We start from the raw sequence: 17,333 nt of genomic DNA, 5'->3' as shown, positions 1-17,333 counted from the left end.
GTCCCACAGTTGACCGTGCATGTCAGATCAAAAACCAAACCATTAGGTCAAAGGAAATGTCCGTAGAGCTTTGAGACAGGATTGTGTTGAGGCACCGCTCACGCTGATCCTCGACACGGGGGCCCCTCAGGGGTGCGTGCTCAGTGATGGTGTTGGAGTCGTGCCTGGCCGTGCAGTCATGAGTGAACAGGGAGTACAGGAGGGGACTGAGCACGCACCCCTGAGGGGCCCCCGTGTTGAGGATCAGCGTGGCGGATGTGTTGTTACCTACCCTTACCACCTGGGTGCGGCCCGTCAGGAAGTCCAGGATCCAGTTGCAGAGGGAGGTGTTTAGTCCCAGGATACTTAGCTTAGTGATGAGCTTTGAGGGCACTATGTTGTTGAACGCTGAGCTGTAGTGAATAAATAGCATTCTCACATGTGTTCCTTTTGTCCAGGTGGGAAAGGGCAGTGTGCAGTGCAATAGAGATTGCATCAGCTGTGGATCTTTTGGTACAGTAAGCAAATTGGAGTGGGTCTAGGGTTTCTGGGATAATGGTGTTGATGTAAGCCATGACCAGCCTTTCAACGCATTTCATGGCTACAGATGTGAGTGCTACAGGTTGGTAGTCATTTAGCCAGATTACCTTAGTGTTCTTGGGCACAGGGACGATGGTGGTCTGCTTAAAACATGTTGGTATTACAGACTCAGACAGGGAGAGGTTGAAAATGTCAGTGAAGACACTTGCCAGTTGGTCAGCGCATGCTCGAAGTACACGTCCTGGTAATCTGTCTGCCCCAGCGGCCTTGTGAATGTTGACCTGTTTAAAGGTCTTACTCACATCGGCTGTGGAGAGCGTGATCACACAGTCACCCGGAACAGCTGATGCTCTCATGCATGTTTCAGTGATACTTGCCTTGAAGCGAGCATAGAAGTAATTTAGCTCGTCTGGTAGGCTCGTGTCACTGGGCAGCTCTCGGCTGTGCTTCCCTTTGTAGTCTGTAATAGTTTGCAAGTCCTGCCACATCCGACGAGCGTCGGCGCCGGTGTAGTACGATTCGATCTTAGTCCTGCATTGACCCTTTGCCAGTTTGATGGTTCGTCGGAGGGCATAGCGGGATTTCTTATAAGCTTCCGGGTTAGAGTCCCGCTCCTTGAAAGCGGCAGCTCTGCCCTTTAGCTCAGTGCGAATGTTGCATGTAATCCATGGCTTCTGGTTGGGGTATGTACATACAGTCACTGTGGGGACGACGTCCCCGATGCACTTCTTGATAAAGCCAGTGACTGATGTGGTGTACTACTCAATGCCATCGGAAGAATCACGGAACATATTCCAGTCTGTGCTAGCAAAACAGTCCTGTAGTTTAGCATCTGCTTCATCTGACCACTTTTTTATAGACCGAGTCACTGGTGCTTCCTGCTATAATTTTTCCTTGTAAGCAGAAATCAGGAGGATAGAGTCATGGTCAGATTTGCCAAATGGAGGGCGAGGGAGAGCTTTGTACGCGTCTTTGTGTGTGGAGTAAAGGTGGTCTAGAGTTTTTTTTCTCCCTCTGGTTGCACATTTAACATGCTGATAGAAATTAGGTAAACCGGATTTCAGTTTCCTTGCATTAAAGTCCCCGGACACTAGGAGTGCCGCCTCTGGATGAGCGTTTTCCTGTTTTCTTATTGTAGGAATACAGCTCATTGAGTGCGGTTTTAGTGCCAGCTTCGGTCTGTTGTGGTATGTAGACAGCTACGAAAATACAGATGAAATCTCTCTAGGTAGATAGTGTGGTCTACAGCTTATCATGAGAAACTCTACCACAGGCGAGCAAAATCCTGAAACTTCCTTAGATATCACCCCAATCTGAGTGATATTGTCTCCATTGAGGTGTAGTCTTTGTGAATTACTTATCAGTTAGGATCAAGGGCTAGGAATTAGGGAATTGACCAACCAAGAAATTACATTCCAAAGATATATTTAAATTAATTATTTGCCTTAAAATCAGATCCAAGAGCTGATTATTTATTTTCCAAGGACTTCTTTTAGGTCAGCACAGGGATACATTCAACTTCGAGTTCAAGACACACAACCAACCACCAGACATTCATCTCAAGAACCTAAAATGTACATACAGAGCATCAATCATACAGTACATCAAAAAGAGCATATTAGAACAAATCAAATTCTAATGAAATGACACATGCATTATGCTTCTTTGATATACTGGGCAACATGCTTGGCCCACATTCACCTGTATTGCTGGAAGACTTGGCCAAGATTACAGGAAGATTACAGGCGAACATTAATGCCAGCCTATGTGGGTTCTTTTTGGAACATCCTTAGATTAATTCATTTAAACCAAATGTCCAACACAACATGATGAAGACATGTCATAGAAAGGGTTAAGGGATCTAAAAATACAAATGAGAGTACCGGTATATGATTTCTTAGACAGTGGCATAACAGAGTGAAGACGTACCAGCAATTGTCCCTGGCCTTGTCATGTTCAAAGCCCTACTGTCCAGTGGTGTGACATGCTGGCATCAGCTGCATACAAACGCATAAAGGACTGTGTATGTGTGTGTGTTTGTGTGTGGTGAGCAAACCAATTAGTTAGCTAATCAGGTGCAAACCTTGCTAGGGCAATTGTACAATCCATAACCTTCATAAGATAGCTAAGCCAACAATAAGCATCACTAGCTGCCTGTGTTGAGTTGTGAATGGTAAATAAATGAAGTGGGGCATTGGGGAGTAGATGAAGGAACCATAATGTAGTTGCCTAGCTTAAACTTGTCCCTGATACATGACCCAACTGATATGCAATCAGGAGGGGCAAAGGTGGGCCAAATGAGCAAACCATATATCCTTACCTGCTGTCAATAGGGATATTGTAGGCATAATAGTGTAACGGATGTGAAATGGCTAGCTAGTTAGCGGGTACGCGCTAGTAGCATTTCAATCAGTTACGTCACTTACTCGGAAACCTAGAAGTAGGGTTGCACCTTGCTCTGCAAGGGCCGTGGCCTTTGTGGAGCGATGGGTAACGATGCTTCGTGGGTGACCGTTGTTGATGTGTGCAGAGGGTCCCTGGTTCGCGCCCAGGTCGGGGCGAGGGGACGTACTAAAGTTATACAGTTACATTGATGCTGTTGACCCGGATCACTGGTTGCTGCGGAAAAGGAGGAGGTTGAAAGGGGGGTGAGTGTAACGGATGTGAAATGGCTAGCTAGTTAGCGGGTACGCGCTAGTAGCATTTCAATCAGTTACGTCACTTACTCGGAAACCTAGAAGTAGGGTTGCACCTTGCTCTGCAAGGGCCGTGGCCTTTGTGGAGCGATGGGTAACGATGCTTCGTGGGTGTCAGTTGTTGATGTGTGCAGAGGGTCCCTGGTTCGCGCCCGGGTCGGGGCGAGGGGACGGTTTAAAGTTATACTGTTACAATAGCAAGGAATGACAAATGTCCATTTATTATATTTAGATTTTAACCGCATTTATTTTTTGGGTTGCCAAACCTAACCAGGCAACAGACCTCAACATGGGTGTTAGAAAAGGCCTACTGTTGGAGTGGTGGCAAATGCCCTGAATTCTGTGCACTTGTGGATTACAGGAGTGTGTCAAAATAGAACTAAATGAAAATGTAAAAGTATGTTCAAATATGAGATATAGATATGCAGCACTTTAAATTGTTAGGCTTGTTGTGTAAACAGATTAGTTGCGTTGCGTGTTTGACTTGTAAATGAGTCATCATCGTAGTCACCATAGCATTTTGAGTCCATTCTAGCCTGGCAGAAATTCATATTTAGCTCATATCAATGTTGTTTTTCCAAGCATTACTTATGTCAAGGACAATATGCCTACACATCGATTGATTTGCACCTTTCGTAGGTAAATGTATCTAATTTGCTTATTCAAACAGTGTTATGACATCATTACTTACTAGGCTAGGTAATAGTATATTTGTATTCAGTCTATGCAGTCTATAACAACGCCCTCAACCGGCGATTAACTGCAACTGCATGTGAACAGACCTGTATCACACTGTACTACATTCAGTCTTTGCCTGTATACTCCGCTCTCTGACTTCTCCGCTCTCATTCTCTAGAAGATGGCGGACTGCGCTTCACTGTTAGATGAGGAGCTCTCTTCCTTTGTCTTCAATTACCTGACAGAAAACTCCGGGAGCCAGGTAAGGGATGCTCATATTCTATATGTGCAGGGTCAGGACTACATGGCCGGGGGTTCATGTTTGCATGTTATTTGCAGAAGCATGCGTAATTTCATCTTCATGTGTGCTCTGGCTGTAAGCATCTCCGCTCTCTTTAGCTAACCGGCGTCTTCAAACCTTGACGTCTGGGCTTCACGTGGAGTTTTAAGGAAATGTCATTAGCGCATACAACGTGGTGATAGGAAGTCATAAAACATGTAGTTTAATAGTTTTGTTTGTGCAAAATGATTTTGTTTTAACAGCGATATAACAATTTATATGTTGCTTTTAAAACGTTAACTCTACTTTTACTCCTTCTTACAATTGTTTTACTAACGTCAGTCGTGCCAAATCAGAGACATCAGCAAGTAGCTAACGTTAGTACTAATGGCATGAATGTGACTTGTGGCTCTTTAAACATTTGATATTGAAATAACTGTAAAATACGGATATGTTGGCAATATTTTTTTTATACAAAGGTTTTACTAACGTTATCTAGAAATATTGATGCATTTGTTATGTTGGTTCTACAACGCTATTTTTACCATCCTATCTACGTTAATAGCCAACAATCTATAAACAATGAGTCGTTACGGGACGAAGCAAGGTTATGTTTTGATTAATGTTTCTGTTATTGCAAAACAATGCAATTTGCTTGTGTTGACTAGCCTACTGTTTTACCATCACCAGCCATCTGAAAACGAAAGATATTTCAACTAGACCGGTCGGCTGCTGTTTCTGTATAGTGCGCCTCTCACGTTTCAAAGTTTAACAACTTCAATGCAACGATATTGATAGTCGACGTCCTTGGGAGTTTCAGGTGCTGCAAGAATGACGATGAGATTGAGAAATGCGTAATATTGTGCCCATCTGTGAAAAATGAATGCGATTATGTATTCGTAGCCAATCGTTTGCGGAAGCACCGAGCTATCGTTACAAAACCTTGTTACCGGTAGTTCCCAAAAGTGTCTGTTCTAGTGAAACATTCAGGGTCTGATCGCATTCGTGATATTAGCATTGTATAATTAGATTCGTTGCTGTGTTACATGCTGTTGCATGTTCATTTAGTCGGGTTGTTGGGTTGACAGTGCTATATGGTCATTGTAATAGTACTCGATTCTCGTGACCAGAATTATAGAACACGTAGTTGCTGCAGTCATGTGCTTTCTGCAGTTATGCGTAGTAGTACGGAGGCGGTTCCAGTGACGTGCATGAGCGACAGCTACACTCCCTTCTTTTGGTTGCATCATGTGACTGCTACTGCCGCCACTGCTGCTGCTTCTAAGCAGCCTAGATCACGACTAATGCTGCGTTCACAACGACGTGGGAAGGTGGTATTTACCACATACGACTGGGGAAAATATCTTAAACGCCCCTCCAACTGGTAATAAGTGGGAAACTCGTTTATCATCAGTGAGTTCTGATTTATCCCACATGATGACCTCTGCCGTCACCTACTGAGGAAATTACCTCGATAACATAATTTTCTGCAGTTAAATAGAACAACAAAACATTATTTATTAGAAGCAATCTATTAATATGTTTTTTAAACAATATAATTTGTTTACAAGCATGTTAGCTGTACTTTTAGTTTATGGTGGAAGCAGCTTGTTGGCCATTATCCAATCAGCCTTACTCAACACGTTCAAAGCACGTGAATGCATCCAACTGGTTTTACGACTTTACAACGGGTAATTACCACCTTCCCACTTCACCTGGTCTACTCAAGTCTTGTCCAGTCAAGGGATCTAAAGATGAGTCCTACTTACACACAACCCTGCCTGAACCACATAGTTCTAGTTTTAGAAATTGATCATGCTGGATCGTATGTCCTTTAGTATTTGCAGATCCATCTCAATCCATTTTTATTGGGCCAACTTTTTAGAAGTATTACATTTTTTTGAAATGCTTCATCAAATGTAATTATCCATTTTGACGTAAATATTTAAACGCCTGTGCTATTATGTAGCCCAGTTATGTTCTTCCCCTAATATTAATGAGATACATACATAGCAAATTAATTTGTGTAGTTTGCTTCATCATAGCCTACATCATACAGAATGTGGTTTTACCGGCTGCCAGTCAGTGGTTCATTTGATTCTGGTTGCTGAGAGAGTTGTTGTCCAAAAGTACTCCTGCCTCAGTCGTCAAATGTATTATGGTCATATCAGCTTGGAAACGGAAGTCTTATGTTCCCAGATTTAGTCAGACAGAGAAACAATATAGCCCACTGCACCAGGCAGAGTCCTCACTTTGCTCAGCAGTCTCTCTCTCTGCAATGAAATGCTGTGTATTATTACACAGACACAGAGCTGTCCTGTCGTGATGGAATACTGCAGTGTTATGTGTTCAGCTTCCGTGATATGGGCTGAGTCACCTGTCAGCCCCAAAGTGCAGACCTATTCTGTAACTAGAGCAAATGCGTTAGGCTATGTCTATGAAATGTGGACTTCCTACCGTACACCTCCCTGTCTCTCAGATGGAATACATGAAATTAGCTTTGGCTATGCTGTGTACTGATTGATTGACTGAAGATGATGGATAAGACTGGCCTTTGTTTTTGTCCAGGGGGGTTCGATGCTGATTTAAACTGGGCACGATCCGCAGGACACTTTGAAGAGAAGTGTCAGAGAGTGGCTTATGTGTTTGGATGTTCACTGTGACATTACTGTATCTTTTAGCCCTGTTTCAAATGGTGCCAATCTGGAAAATCAATCAATGAGACCGTTACAGAAATGATTCTTATCACTGATAAGGATGTTTCTTTCTTTACCTCTTATGTTTTCAAATGGATTTGAGTGGATTATCATAATATACAGCCCACTGGGCACAGAGATCATTTCGATGTCTAGTTTTAATTGACATTTGTTTGAGTTGTCAACTAATGTGAATTCAACGTGAAATCAACAAAAAAAATGCACCATGTCATTGGATTTAGGTTCAAAGTTGAGTGAGAAAGGGATGGAAGTTCCTTACCTTGACGAGTTTCTGCAAATCCAATCAGTTTTTCACGGTGATTTAACGTCATCGAATATACATTTTTTTGTTTGTTAAAATGACGTGGAAACAACGTTGATTCAACCAGTTTTGACCAATTGGTGGAGCTAAAGTTAACATAATGTTGATCTAGGAGTAGCATTTCCCCTATATTTTCAAATTCGCTCACATTATCATATGAGGGGCATCCTGAAAGATACCACCCACCCTTTTAATGTTCATTACCCATATCCAGTTGGAACATTTTCAATATTTTCATGTTTCAATTTGTTCATCACTCAAAATGATCAAATCAAATGAGGATTAAGGAGTCTAATCTCCCAGAAGTGTTACTGGGAGGTTTTGCGTGTGTCACTGCCTGGCTGTGTGGTTTGTCACTGAGGATGTGAATGGCTGCTTCCTCTCCCAAAGCCCCAGAGATCCATCATCCGGCTGAGGCTTTAAAGCTCTGAGGCTTCTCCTCAGGGAGGCCTGAGGATGCACTGTCACGGATCACTGTACCGCTCCCCTCCCCTTCGCTCTGAGCCTCTATGTGCTTCCCAAATGGCACCCTATTCCCTTTCATAGTGCACTACCTTTGACAGTAGCCCTGATGAGCTCTGCTCAAAAGTACATACGTAGGATCTTAATTTGAGCCAATTTGCTGCAGCAACTATGAAACAGGTGATTAGATATCAATAATTGATGCAGACTAATCCGTCTTCGGCTGATTGCACAACTGGCATCAAAGGTTAGCCTTTGCATGGACACCTGAGGCACACACTGACTACATCACGCAGTTGGTTGTCTACATATTCAGGCTGTGTAGTTCTAAGTCAATAAGGAGAAAATGTTTTTGCTTTTTATTGTGTTTTTATTATCTCTTGTCCTATGACTCATCTTTTGCTGTGCGAACATGCAAATGTCGTATCTTTTTGCATTTTCTTTTTGAAATTAGCCTTGGTTTTTAAACTCGTCTAGAAATATGATATTATGAAAGAATGGGTTATGTATAGTCAAGCCATGCTGTTTTGCCTTTAAGATTAAGTTAGGTCCTTAATTAATTCATATCCAACTGTTTTGTATTCATCACAACAACTCTAATGATATTGACAACACCATCATGAGGCTGTTTCATATTCTGTACCTTGCTTGGGGAAATACATCAAGGGCTTTAACATTATGCCTATGGGAGTAAATGACACGTTAGAGCTGAGAAAGGTCGAAACGCAGATTCAGCACCCATAGGCTCTGGTCAAAAGTAGTGCACTATATAGGGAATAGGGGGCCATTTGGGGTGCACAAATTTACTGTGGAAACTTTAGGAGCACAGGCAGCTGCTTCACTTTGTAGTCTGCGGTGTGTGTTTGCTTTTCCTGGCCACTAAAGCAGATGACTGTTGAGACAGGTCATCATATGCTGCAGAGGCCAGGACAGCAGCAGACTGTCTGATGAGGCTGACTTATGCAAAGAGAAGTTGGAACTGGGTTGCCAGGTGTGCCCGTCCCCTGATGATATTCACCACCACCTGCTTTACCATTTAAATGTGCAATCAGGCATTTGGCCGTAGTCAGCATCCTCCAGGTCATTGTACTGTACCACAGCTACAGGCAAACAATGGATCTGCAGGTAGCCTATTGTTGATGGATTAGGAGACAGATTGTGTGAATGTAGGGTCAACAGGCTCGCAAGTTAGTTTTTGAAGTTGATGGTTTTTATGGTGTGTATAAAACGTTAGGAACACCTGAACAGACTGACCAGGTGAATCTAGGTGAAAGCTATGATCCCTTATTGAAGTGGATTGAAAGGGTGACATCAGTCATTGTAGATGAAGGGGAGGAGACAGGTCAAATAATACTTTTTAAGCCTTGAGACAGTTGAGACATGGATTGTGTATGTGTGCCATACAGAGGGTGATTGGGCAAGACGAAAGATTGAAGTGCCTTTGAACAGGGTATGATAGTAGGTGCTAGGCGCACGGTTTGAGTGTGTCAAGAACTGCAACGCTGCTGGGGTTTTCACACTCAACAGTTTCCCTTGTGTATCAAGAATGGTCCACCACCCAAAGAACATCCAGCCAACTGAACATAACAGTAGGAAGCATTGGGCCAGCATCCCAGTGGAACGCGTGTTCGACGCCTTGTTTTGTCCACGCCCCGATGAATTGAGGCTGTTCTGAGGGCAAAAGGGGGTGCAACTCAATATTAGGAAGTTGTTCCTAGTATTTTGTACACTCAGTGTATTGTGTTAAGTTGAAATGGGCTGCATTCTTTCTGAAGATTTCTTTCCGGAAAAATATAAGATGAACGTAATCATAATCATTTAGATGATTTAAAGCTGGAATCCTTAATGGTCAAACTGCCACGTCTGTTTGCGACAGCACAACAAGAAAGGAGTTACTGCAAAAAACAAACACGTTTTTTTTTTCATTGTACACGCGATAGAACAGAGTAATATATACTTTTTACCATGTTAGGCGATGCTCTTTACCTCCGCTTCATCAACAAACAATAACAATAATAATAACAACGTCCGTGGGGCGGATTCCCCTACAGTGGCACTGTTTCCCCTACCATCTCTTCTGGACAGTTTGTAGTAGAAGTTTGTAAAACGGCGATTAATGAGAGAGCGAGAGGGTTGCAGTTGGTTCAGTTGTAAATTAAAGTCTGGTCAGGTTGAGTGGGCAACGGTCCAAGTCTTCATCAGCCCTGAGCCATGGTAAATGAACACATTCTCTGGCAGATAACACTTCACAGCCCAAAGAGTGGTCTTGCATGATCAAATACAGTGCGCGCTAGGGTAACAGAGTACAGACTCCTCTTCTGTCAAAGTGTGGAGAGTGTGTGTATGCGCCAGTGAGTGCGTGTGGAATATGGATTGAGATACTTAAACCCTGAGGTTTAAGCCAGTCTGATCGGTATTGCTCACTAATTCAGAGTGTGTCAGGAGAACCATTCGATGTAGATATGAATAGATTCATTGAATAGAATTAAGCAATAAGGCACAAGGGGGTGTGGTATATGGCCAATATGCCACGGCTAGGGGCTGTTTTTATGGATGACGCAACGCGGAGTGTCTGGATATAGCCCTTACCACAAACATCCAAGGTGCCTTATTGCTATTATAAACGTGTTACCAACGTCATTAAAGCAGTACAAATAAATGTTTGGGTCATACAGCTTTCAGCCGATCATCATTCAGGGCTTGAACCACCCAGTTAATGATATCTAAGATAGCACTTACATGTGATTCTGTATTATTTTGTTATTTATTTATCCCTAAAGCCCATCCATCTGATGATCTGGGTGATAATTGCATGACTCCTTCATAATAAACCCTCACTGTTGGCGGACCAACCGGTTGAGGCAGAAGCCTGCCTCATACCAAATGACCTCCACTATTTGTAGTAAAGTCATGTGCACTGTAAATAGCCTGGTGGCTTGAGTAGCCAGAGGACGTGGCCAGGGTCAGAAAGCGTTCAGAGACGACATCACTGAGATGTGGGCTCCTCTCTCTCTCTCTCTCTCTCTCTCTCTCTCTCTCTCTCTCTCTCTCTCTCTCTCTCTCTCTCTCTCTCTCTGTGTCTCTCTCTCTGTGTCTCTCTCTCTCTCTCTCTCTCTCTCTCTCTCTCTCTCTCTCTCTCTCTCTCTCTCTCTCTCTCTCTCTCTCTCTCTCTCTCTCTCTCTCTCTCTCTCTCTCTCTCTCTCTCTCTCTCGGGTGTGATTGTAAACCACGGAAAGGTTAAAGGAAAATTCCAAGGTCCTGATAGGGCAGTACTGTACGGTTTCGCCGTGTACTAGCCCTGCCATGGTAACTGAGCACATGGGACTGGGGACTGGGGAGGGCAAGCTCAGACTGGCAAGGGCTTACCTCCTAACACCGGCTGGGTTATGGATGGCAGCTCAACTCAATTTCATAACCTGTTCATTAAGTAGTGGTGTGTATTGTTCAGAGCAGGAATGGATGTTGACTTCCTGTTCTTTAGTTTAACAAGTTTAGAACTCACCGGGTGACAGTAAATGCCTAATCTGTTATTATGTCAAATGTGTGGCCATGCACAGGCGGTATGTAGTTCTTGACCTGCAGCTATAGCCTACTCTGTTATTTATTATACAGGCTGGATATTAGTTATGTATATCACATGCCCAATCAGAACCCAATAACCTTGTGTCAGACATCTCCCATGTACTGTTCCTCTGTTGGCAGTTGAAAACATAGCTCATGGCTATAACACTGTTCTTAAAAAAACTGGTCACTAATGACTAGGGCAGATTTGATGTTCCAAACCTATTGCTCACTATATGACTGCTGCAGAGAGACAAGAGAAAGCAAAAGTAGTTTTTGTCAGTCATGGAATAAAAGTGCTGAAAACATGACGGCTCACTATTTAAAAGATGGAGAACAAGCTATAGGTTGAAAAACAGGTGCAGGTACAGCCGACTAGCGCAAGCTAACACACATTTAAAAAATAATAAAAATAAAATAAAAGTTCTTACACAATCGATACTTGGAGTCAAAGTATCGCTATAATATCGGCCAAAATAATATTGCGATATGTAGCTGCATCAATCACTACTAATGACACAGCCAGGCATACAGAGTCTAGGACCGGCTGACAGTAAGTGAAGTGAACAGAAATCCTGCATTTCTTTAAGGCTAGGGTATTACTATTCTTATCAGCACGATTCCTTGTATTTCCTCTGCTCAAATGAAGGGGCAGTTTATAAATAGCTGCCATGGCAGTGGCACAGTTCTGCATCTGCATGATGTGTTGTCAGCATGTCAGGTTAGATGACCTGACCGTGTGAAGTCATGATGCCGTCTAATCATCATCAAGCTCTCTGGGGGATTACGACTCCTTACAACTACTTTCCTCACTGCAACCTGAACACAAGATAGAGTAAGAGTTACTGCCTGGTTGTTTTTCTATATGATCTCCCATCTGCACTATCCAGAGTGCCCTATCTGTTCCTCACTGCTCTGTGATTTAGTATCCAGTTATGAAAGGGTAAACACGAACCTGCCCTGTGGAAATGGACCAGACAATTGATCTGACCCTTGTAACGTTATGAGTGCAGGCCATCACTATCATCATGATCTGACTGTTAACTTAACCTCGGAGTTATGAGTATAACACTTTAACCATGATGGTGACCTTTTCATGGACGCCTGGCACACACTTTTAATACTTGTGTTGTGGTGCCACACCTTGGGGAATGGTGCTGGTGTGGGGCCTGAGGACCTGACGGCAGCAGGTATGTATGTAGCAGGGTTGTTTCTGTTAGCCGACAATTGCTGGGTTTTGGCCGTTTAAAAATCAAAAGCGGATAAATTAAACTGTCGCCAGCGAAAATGACAGGGTGAAAAACATTTTTCTTCTCCCGGTCATTTTCGCCGGCAACAGTTTTATTTATCAGCTTTTCCTTTTTTTTATTGGCCAAAACCCTGTTATTTATTAATGGAAATACCAGTCGATGGAAATACATTTGACCATCATGCGTATAGGTTAATTAGCATAATTTTGGGGAATTCAATTGGCCTTTGTGTATTTTCGTTAGTCATCATGTATCTTATTTATCCAACACCACTATCATACACGCACAGCACATGGAGCCTATTTGAGCAGGATTTCTCCTGCAGCTCCTCAGTTGGTTGCTGCTGGAGTAATACATGCTTTTATAAGCCCATTCATTGCGCAACAATTCTAATTGCAATTGCGTGTTAAACAGTTTTGTTGCACCATTAAAAAGAGCTACTATTTTTATTTCTCAATTGGTAATTGAAGCGCGCCTCCCATTCCCCATTCAAGTGCTATCAGCGCGTCACCCACCACTTTACAATGTGAGCTGGAGGCAGTATGCATTTTGAAAACATACTTAATTTGTTGAAACCTGAATGTTTTAATTCCTATTATGAGGCACGGCTTACCTTGCTTCATAGTAGCCTATAGGCAAAATCCGACCATGGAAACATGGAGGTAATTATTCATGTTCATAGGCAGCTCGTGAATTTCAAGTTTGGGGAAGCTTACAATTTATCCTACCATTTCGACCATTCTGTGTACCAGTTATGATTTTCAAATGCGCATTTTCGTGGAACAATTTCAATAATAAAGTTTTAATCATTGTCGCATGGTTAATTGTAAGTCTGAATTAAAATGATAAAAATCTAAAAGTTAAAAGTCAACTAATGCTAGATCACCAGCCTCTGCCATATGGACATATTGATAGACAGTGATCCATTGGCGGCTACAAAACTTGAAATGAAATAAACCAAAACTGTATAATAGTTTGTGAACTTTGCAAACAACGGTAAATTACTGTAATTAATACATGCATTAACAGAAATATGTAACCAAATGACGTGAATTAACGGTACATATACTACTGGTGACATATGTAATGGAGAATTGATTGAAAAAAAGATCAAAGGCAACCCATCATAGTTGTTGCATCTTTAGATTCCCCCTCTTTCTAAGTTTCTAACAGAGATTTTCCTGTCACGTGTGGAACCGCTATCAGGTGCGCTGTTTAGAATGGTGTTTTCCCAGTTGCGCTGTTTAGAATGGTGTTTTCCCAGTTGCGCTGTTTAGAATGGTGTTTTCCCAGTTGCGCTGTTTAGAATGGTGTTTTCCCAGGTGCGCTGTTTAAAATGGTGTTTTCCTGCAAATTACATTTTGGCAAATGTTTGAAAATGACTTTTTATTGGCTGCTTCATTACATTAGTTGCATGTTCTGTTAAGATGTATTACCATAATCAAAATGTGATTTGTGTCATTCTGAGCACGGTGGGTGGATGCCCTAATGGGTTATGCACCCAATGCATTAAAATTTAAATCTTCCCGGTCACATTTTCCTTATGGAAACCCTGGTAGGTAGGTAGTAAACATGTTGCTGAGGGCTGCTACTGCCGGGGAGGGTGTAAATGTTACACAGTATGAAACTGTTTAGGTGAGTGAGTGACGGGGTGCACTGCAAGCCACTACCCGCACACGTGTAAAAAAAAAAAACATTCCACTCACGGAGAAGAAAAGGGCTCAGCTCAACAGTACAGGGATGCGAGAGGCTAGCAGTCTACTGGTAACGGTGTTCAGGGACCAGCGCAGTGCCCTCCCACGACAACCATGCAACACAGTGTTCCACCACACGGTGTGTTGGCTAGGGAAACTACAGGAGCAGGGGAGGGATCTGATTGGTGGCCTGGCTCTCTAGTGCCTCCCTAAACTCTCTGATTACCTGGCAGTGGCCTCCCGCCAGCCAGGCTGCTCAAAACCTGTACATTTCCATTATCTCTGTTCAGGCCGTTTGGCAACAACAATGGCTGGTTCACCATTATGGCACCTAGCGTCGCAGGTGAACAGTAGGTAGAATCACCCCTTCTATCTCCCTCCCTCCCTCCCTTCTCCCCCCCCCCACCACTGACCTAGTTCAACAGTGAACCTTTTGCTTGGCAGGCTTAGGTGTTGGTTGCGTGACTGGAGCTTGGGAGCTGAATCTGGTTTTTGACTTGGGAGCTTGACTGGCTTTACTCACAGCAACCCTCTGACCCCTGCTGCCGCCCTGCGCCATAAATGTCCTTCTCACACCCCGCCCTGTCCCTCCCCACCACCCCCTATACTGCTCCCCCACCCTCAGGCTTTCTTGCTGTTCTAATAAGAGACCATTTCTCCGCTGACTGTCTAATGCACAGGTGGCGAAGGGCCTGGAGACACAATACTTTATTACCTTGTTCTGTAAGCGTGAGCTAACTTTGTATTGGCTAGATGGTGTCTTCAGCTGGGATTTGTACAATTTTGTTCAAACTAGTGTTGGCTTGTCCTCTGTCTGCACATGATTACAACTAAGAATACCAACCCATCTCATAGTATTTCCTCCCACTCGAAACATACCAGATTCACTCTGTTGAAATACGGTGTGCCATGATGCAATACAGGTAACTCTTACAATCCTCAGTGAAGGCGGTTACCTTTAAAACCGGTTTATCCACACGTTGAGTTCCCTCCAACATGCGTATTAGAATGGTAGGCTACATCTCCCAAATAGAATCATAAAAATACTAAGAGAAAATATTGGTATAATTGTGGATTCCCAACCTTGACTAACACAGAGAGAAATCAAATTGAAGATGACTCTCTCTCTCTCCTTTTGCTGGACATATATTGGGATGATATTGTAGCTCTATGTCTTAGGTTTGACTGCGTTTGCCCCACTAGAAACTATGTATAAGTAGCCTAAGTTAAACCTTTCTAACTTCATGGAAGAAAGTGGTGTGTTCCTGCGATAAAGGACTGACTGTCTCGGTCCTCGAAAGCCCTAGTCTTCAACCACCGAGGGACGAGTGAGTTAAGTCCTTTAGACAAGGTCTACTCTGGGCCCTCGTTGTTGTTCAATGCCAATGGGCACATTTTTTGCAATCACCAAAGAATGTTCCGGAGTCAGTTCTATTCCTTGTCAAAGCCTTGAATTCTGCCCACTCCACAAAATGCTTTTTCTTTCTCGTTCTCTCTCTCCCCCTGCATTAGTCCTTTCATGTACTCTCTCAGCACTCTTTGTGCTTTTCACTGCTTCACTGCTGCCTAGCCTGACCTTATTTTCAGCCTTTCTCCGTATTCGTCAACACAAGGAGGCAAGAGCCAACTCATTGGGACGACTGCAGATTCATTTGCATGTTATTCTTTGAATAAATTATTCGAACCTGATGATATCAGTGCATCATCAGGCTCGATACAGAATGGATTGTGTGACGCAGACAGGTGAAAACACACGCAAGCAAGCACACACACACACACACACACACACACACACACACACACACACACACACACACACACACACACACACACACACACACACACACACACACACACACACACACACACACACACACACACACAGGAACACCTATTAGCAGAGGCTGTAGGCGTTATCCCCGTTTTATTTATCATGTGTCTAGTAAAAGTGTCAGTCACCTGGGGCAGATGCCTGGATGAGAAAGGCAAATAGTGAAGAGAGTTGAGATGGGGATGCTCTCTGGCCCTGATGACTCATTGATTTCTCTGCAGGTATTTGTCTTGAGGTGATTTTAGGAAAGATATGGAAAACGATTTGCACAGATTCCCACTCTGCCCACTTTACAGACGCTTTCTCAAGGGACTGTTTCTGCTTTTCTCTACACTCTATTTAGATAATGTGGCCAAGGGGGAAGGTCTGTGGTTGGCTGCGAGTCTAGAAATGCGGAAGATATGTCCGCCTGGGAAGATTTGTACTCGTGCTAAGCCATTTCAGTTTTCCTTTGTCTGTAACTAGATCCAATGTTTCGCTGCTGTCTCTCTCTCTCTCTCTGCTGAAGGTGCTATGCTGAAGTCACAAGACTGTGCTGGATCTCCCCAGCAGCCTGATGATTTTTCTTCAAATTCCACTCAAAAACAATCTTTTGGGATCTGTTTCATTAGGACGTTGTCCCAAAATGTTCCGTGTGGCTCAGTTGGTAGGGCATGGTGCTTGCAATGCCAGAGTTGTGGGCTCAATTCCCATGGGGGACCAGTATGAAAAATGTATGCACTCACTCCTATAAATCGCTCTGGATAAGACGGTCTGCTAAACAACAACAAAAAAGCCCCACTCTGTTTGGAGAGAGTATGGCACTGTGGAGTGGAAAGGGAATGCATCATCCTCTGGTCTCAGACAGCTCATCGGGGACTCTAAAGGCCAAGCACATGTTTTAGAGGCTTCTGCCAAGCCGCGGTATCACTGACAATACAATCCTGCCTAATTAGGAGTCGGGTCATGTGGAGGCTGCTGGAGTTGTCCTTTTATGTTGGGGTACATGGCAGTGTTTGGGTGGTGTCACCATGATTGTCTGTTGGTTGTGGTGGGCCATAGTGAGGACTGAATGCTTTCAGAGGGGGTCTCTCTGTCTCTATCTGAAGGGTCATTAGAATGCGAGAGGCACGCTGGGCCATTTGTTTCATGCTATTTAACCTCAAGGTTGGTACAAAACAAGGCTGAATAGAGCTGGAATTGTTAAGAACCTGTGGAGTAAGTTTTTCTAGAATGTTCTAGCACCATGTTCTTAGCAATGCAGCCGAGCTGAAGGAACGAGACATACCAGCAACACAGATTTAATTACGTTACAACTAGGGATGCACGATATATCGGAATCGGGCGATATTAGCTAAAAATGCC

The 17,333-nt window shown here is 43.4% G+C and overlaps 1 protein-coding gene across 1 annotated transcript in view; it reads left to right on the top strand.

Annotated features, from left to right (window-relative positions):
* The first annotated feature begins 4,037 nt into the window (after positions 1-4,037).
* The window catches only part of LOC120048218 (peroxisome proliferator-activated receptor gamma coactivator 1-beta-like), a 58,799-nt gene continuing 45,503 nt past the window's right edge, over positions 4,038-17,333 (top strand). Inside the window, exon 1 of the mRNA XM_038994005.1 lies at positions 4,038-4,155. Coding sequence (XP_038849933.1) covers positions 4,075-4,155 — 81 coding nt within the window. The 5' untranslated portion in view covers positions 4,038-4,074. The remainder of the gene's footprint in view (positions 4,156-17,333) is intronic.

The sequence above is a fragment of the Salvelinus namaycush genome, chromosome 5 (genome assembly GCF_016432855.1).
Source record: "Salvelinus namaycush isolate Seneca chromosome 5, SaNama_1.0, whole genome shotgun sequence".
NCBI lineage: Eukaryota > Metazoa > Chordata > Actinopteri > Salmoniformes > Salmonidae > Salvelinus > Salvelinus namaycush.
The sequence above is the reverse complement of the archived record's forward strand: the minus strand, read 5'-3'. Positions and strand labels throughout refer to the sequence as shown.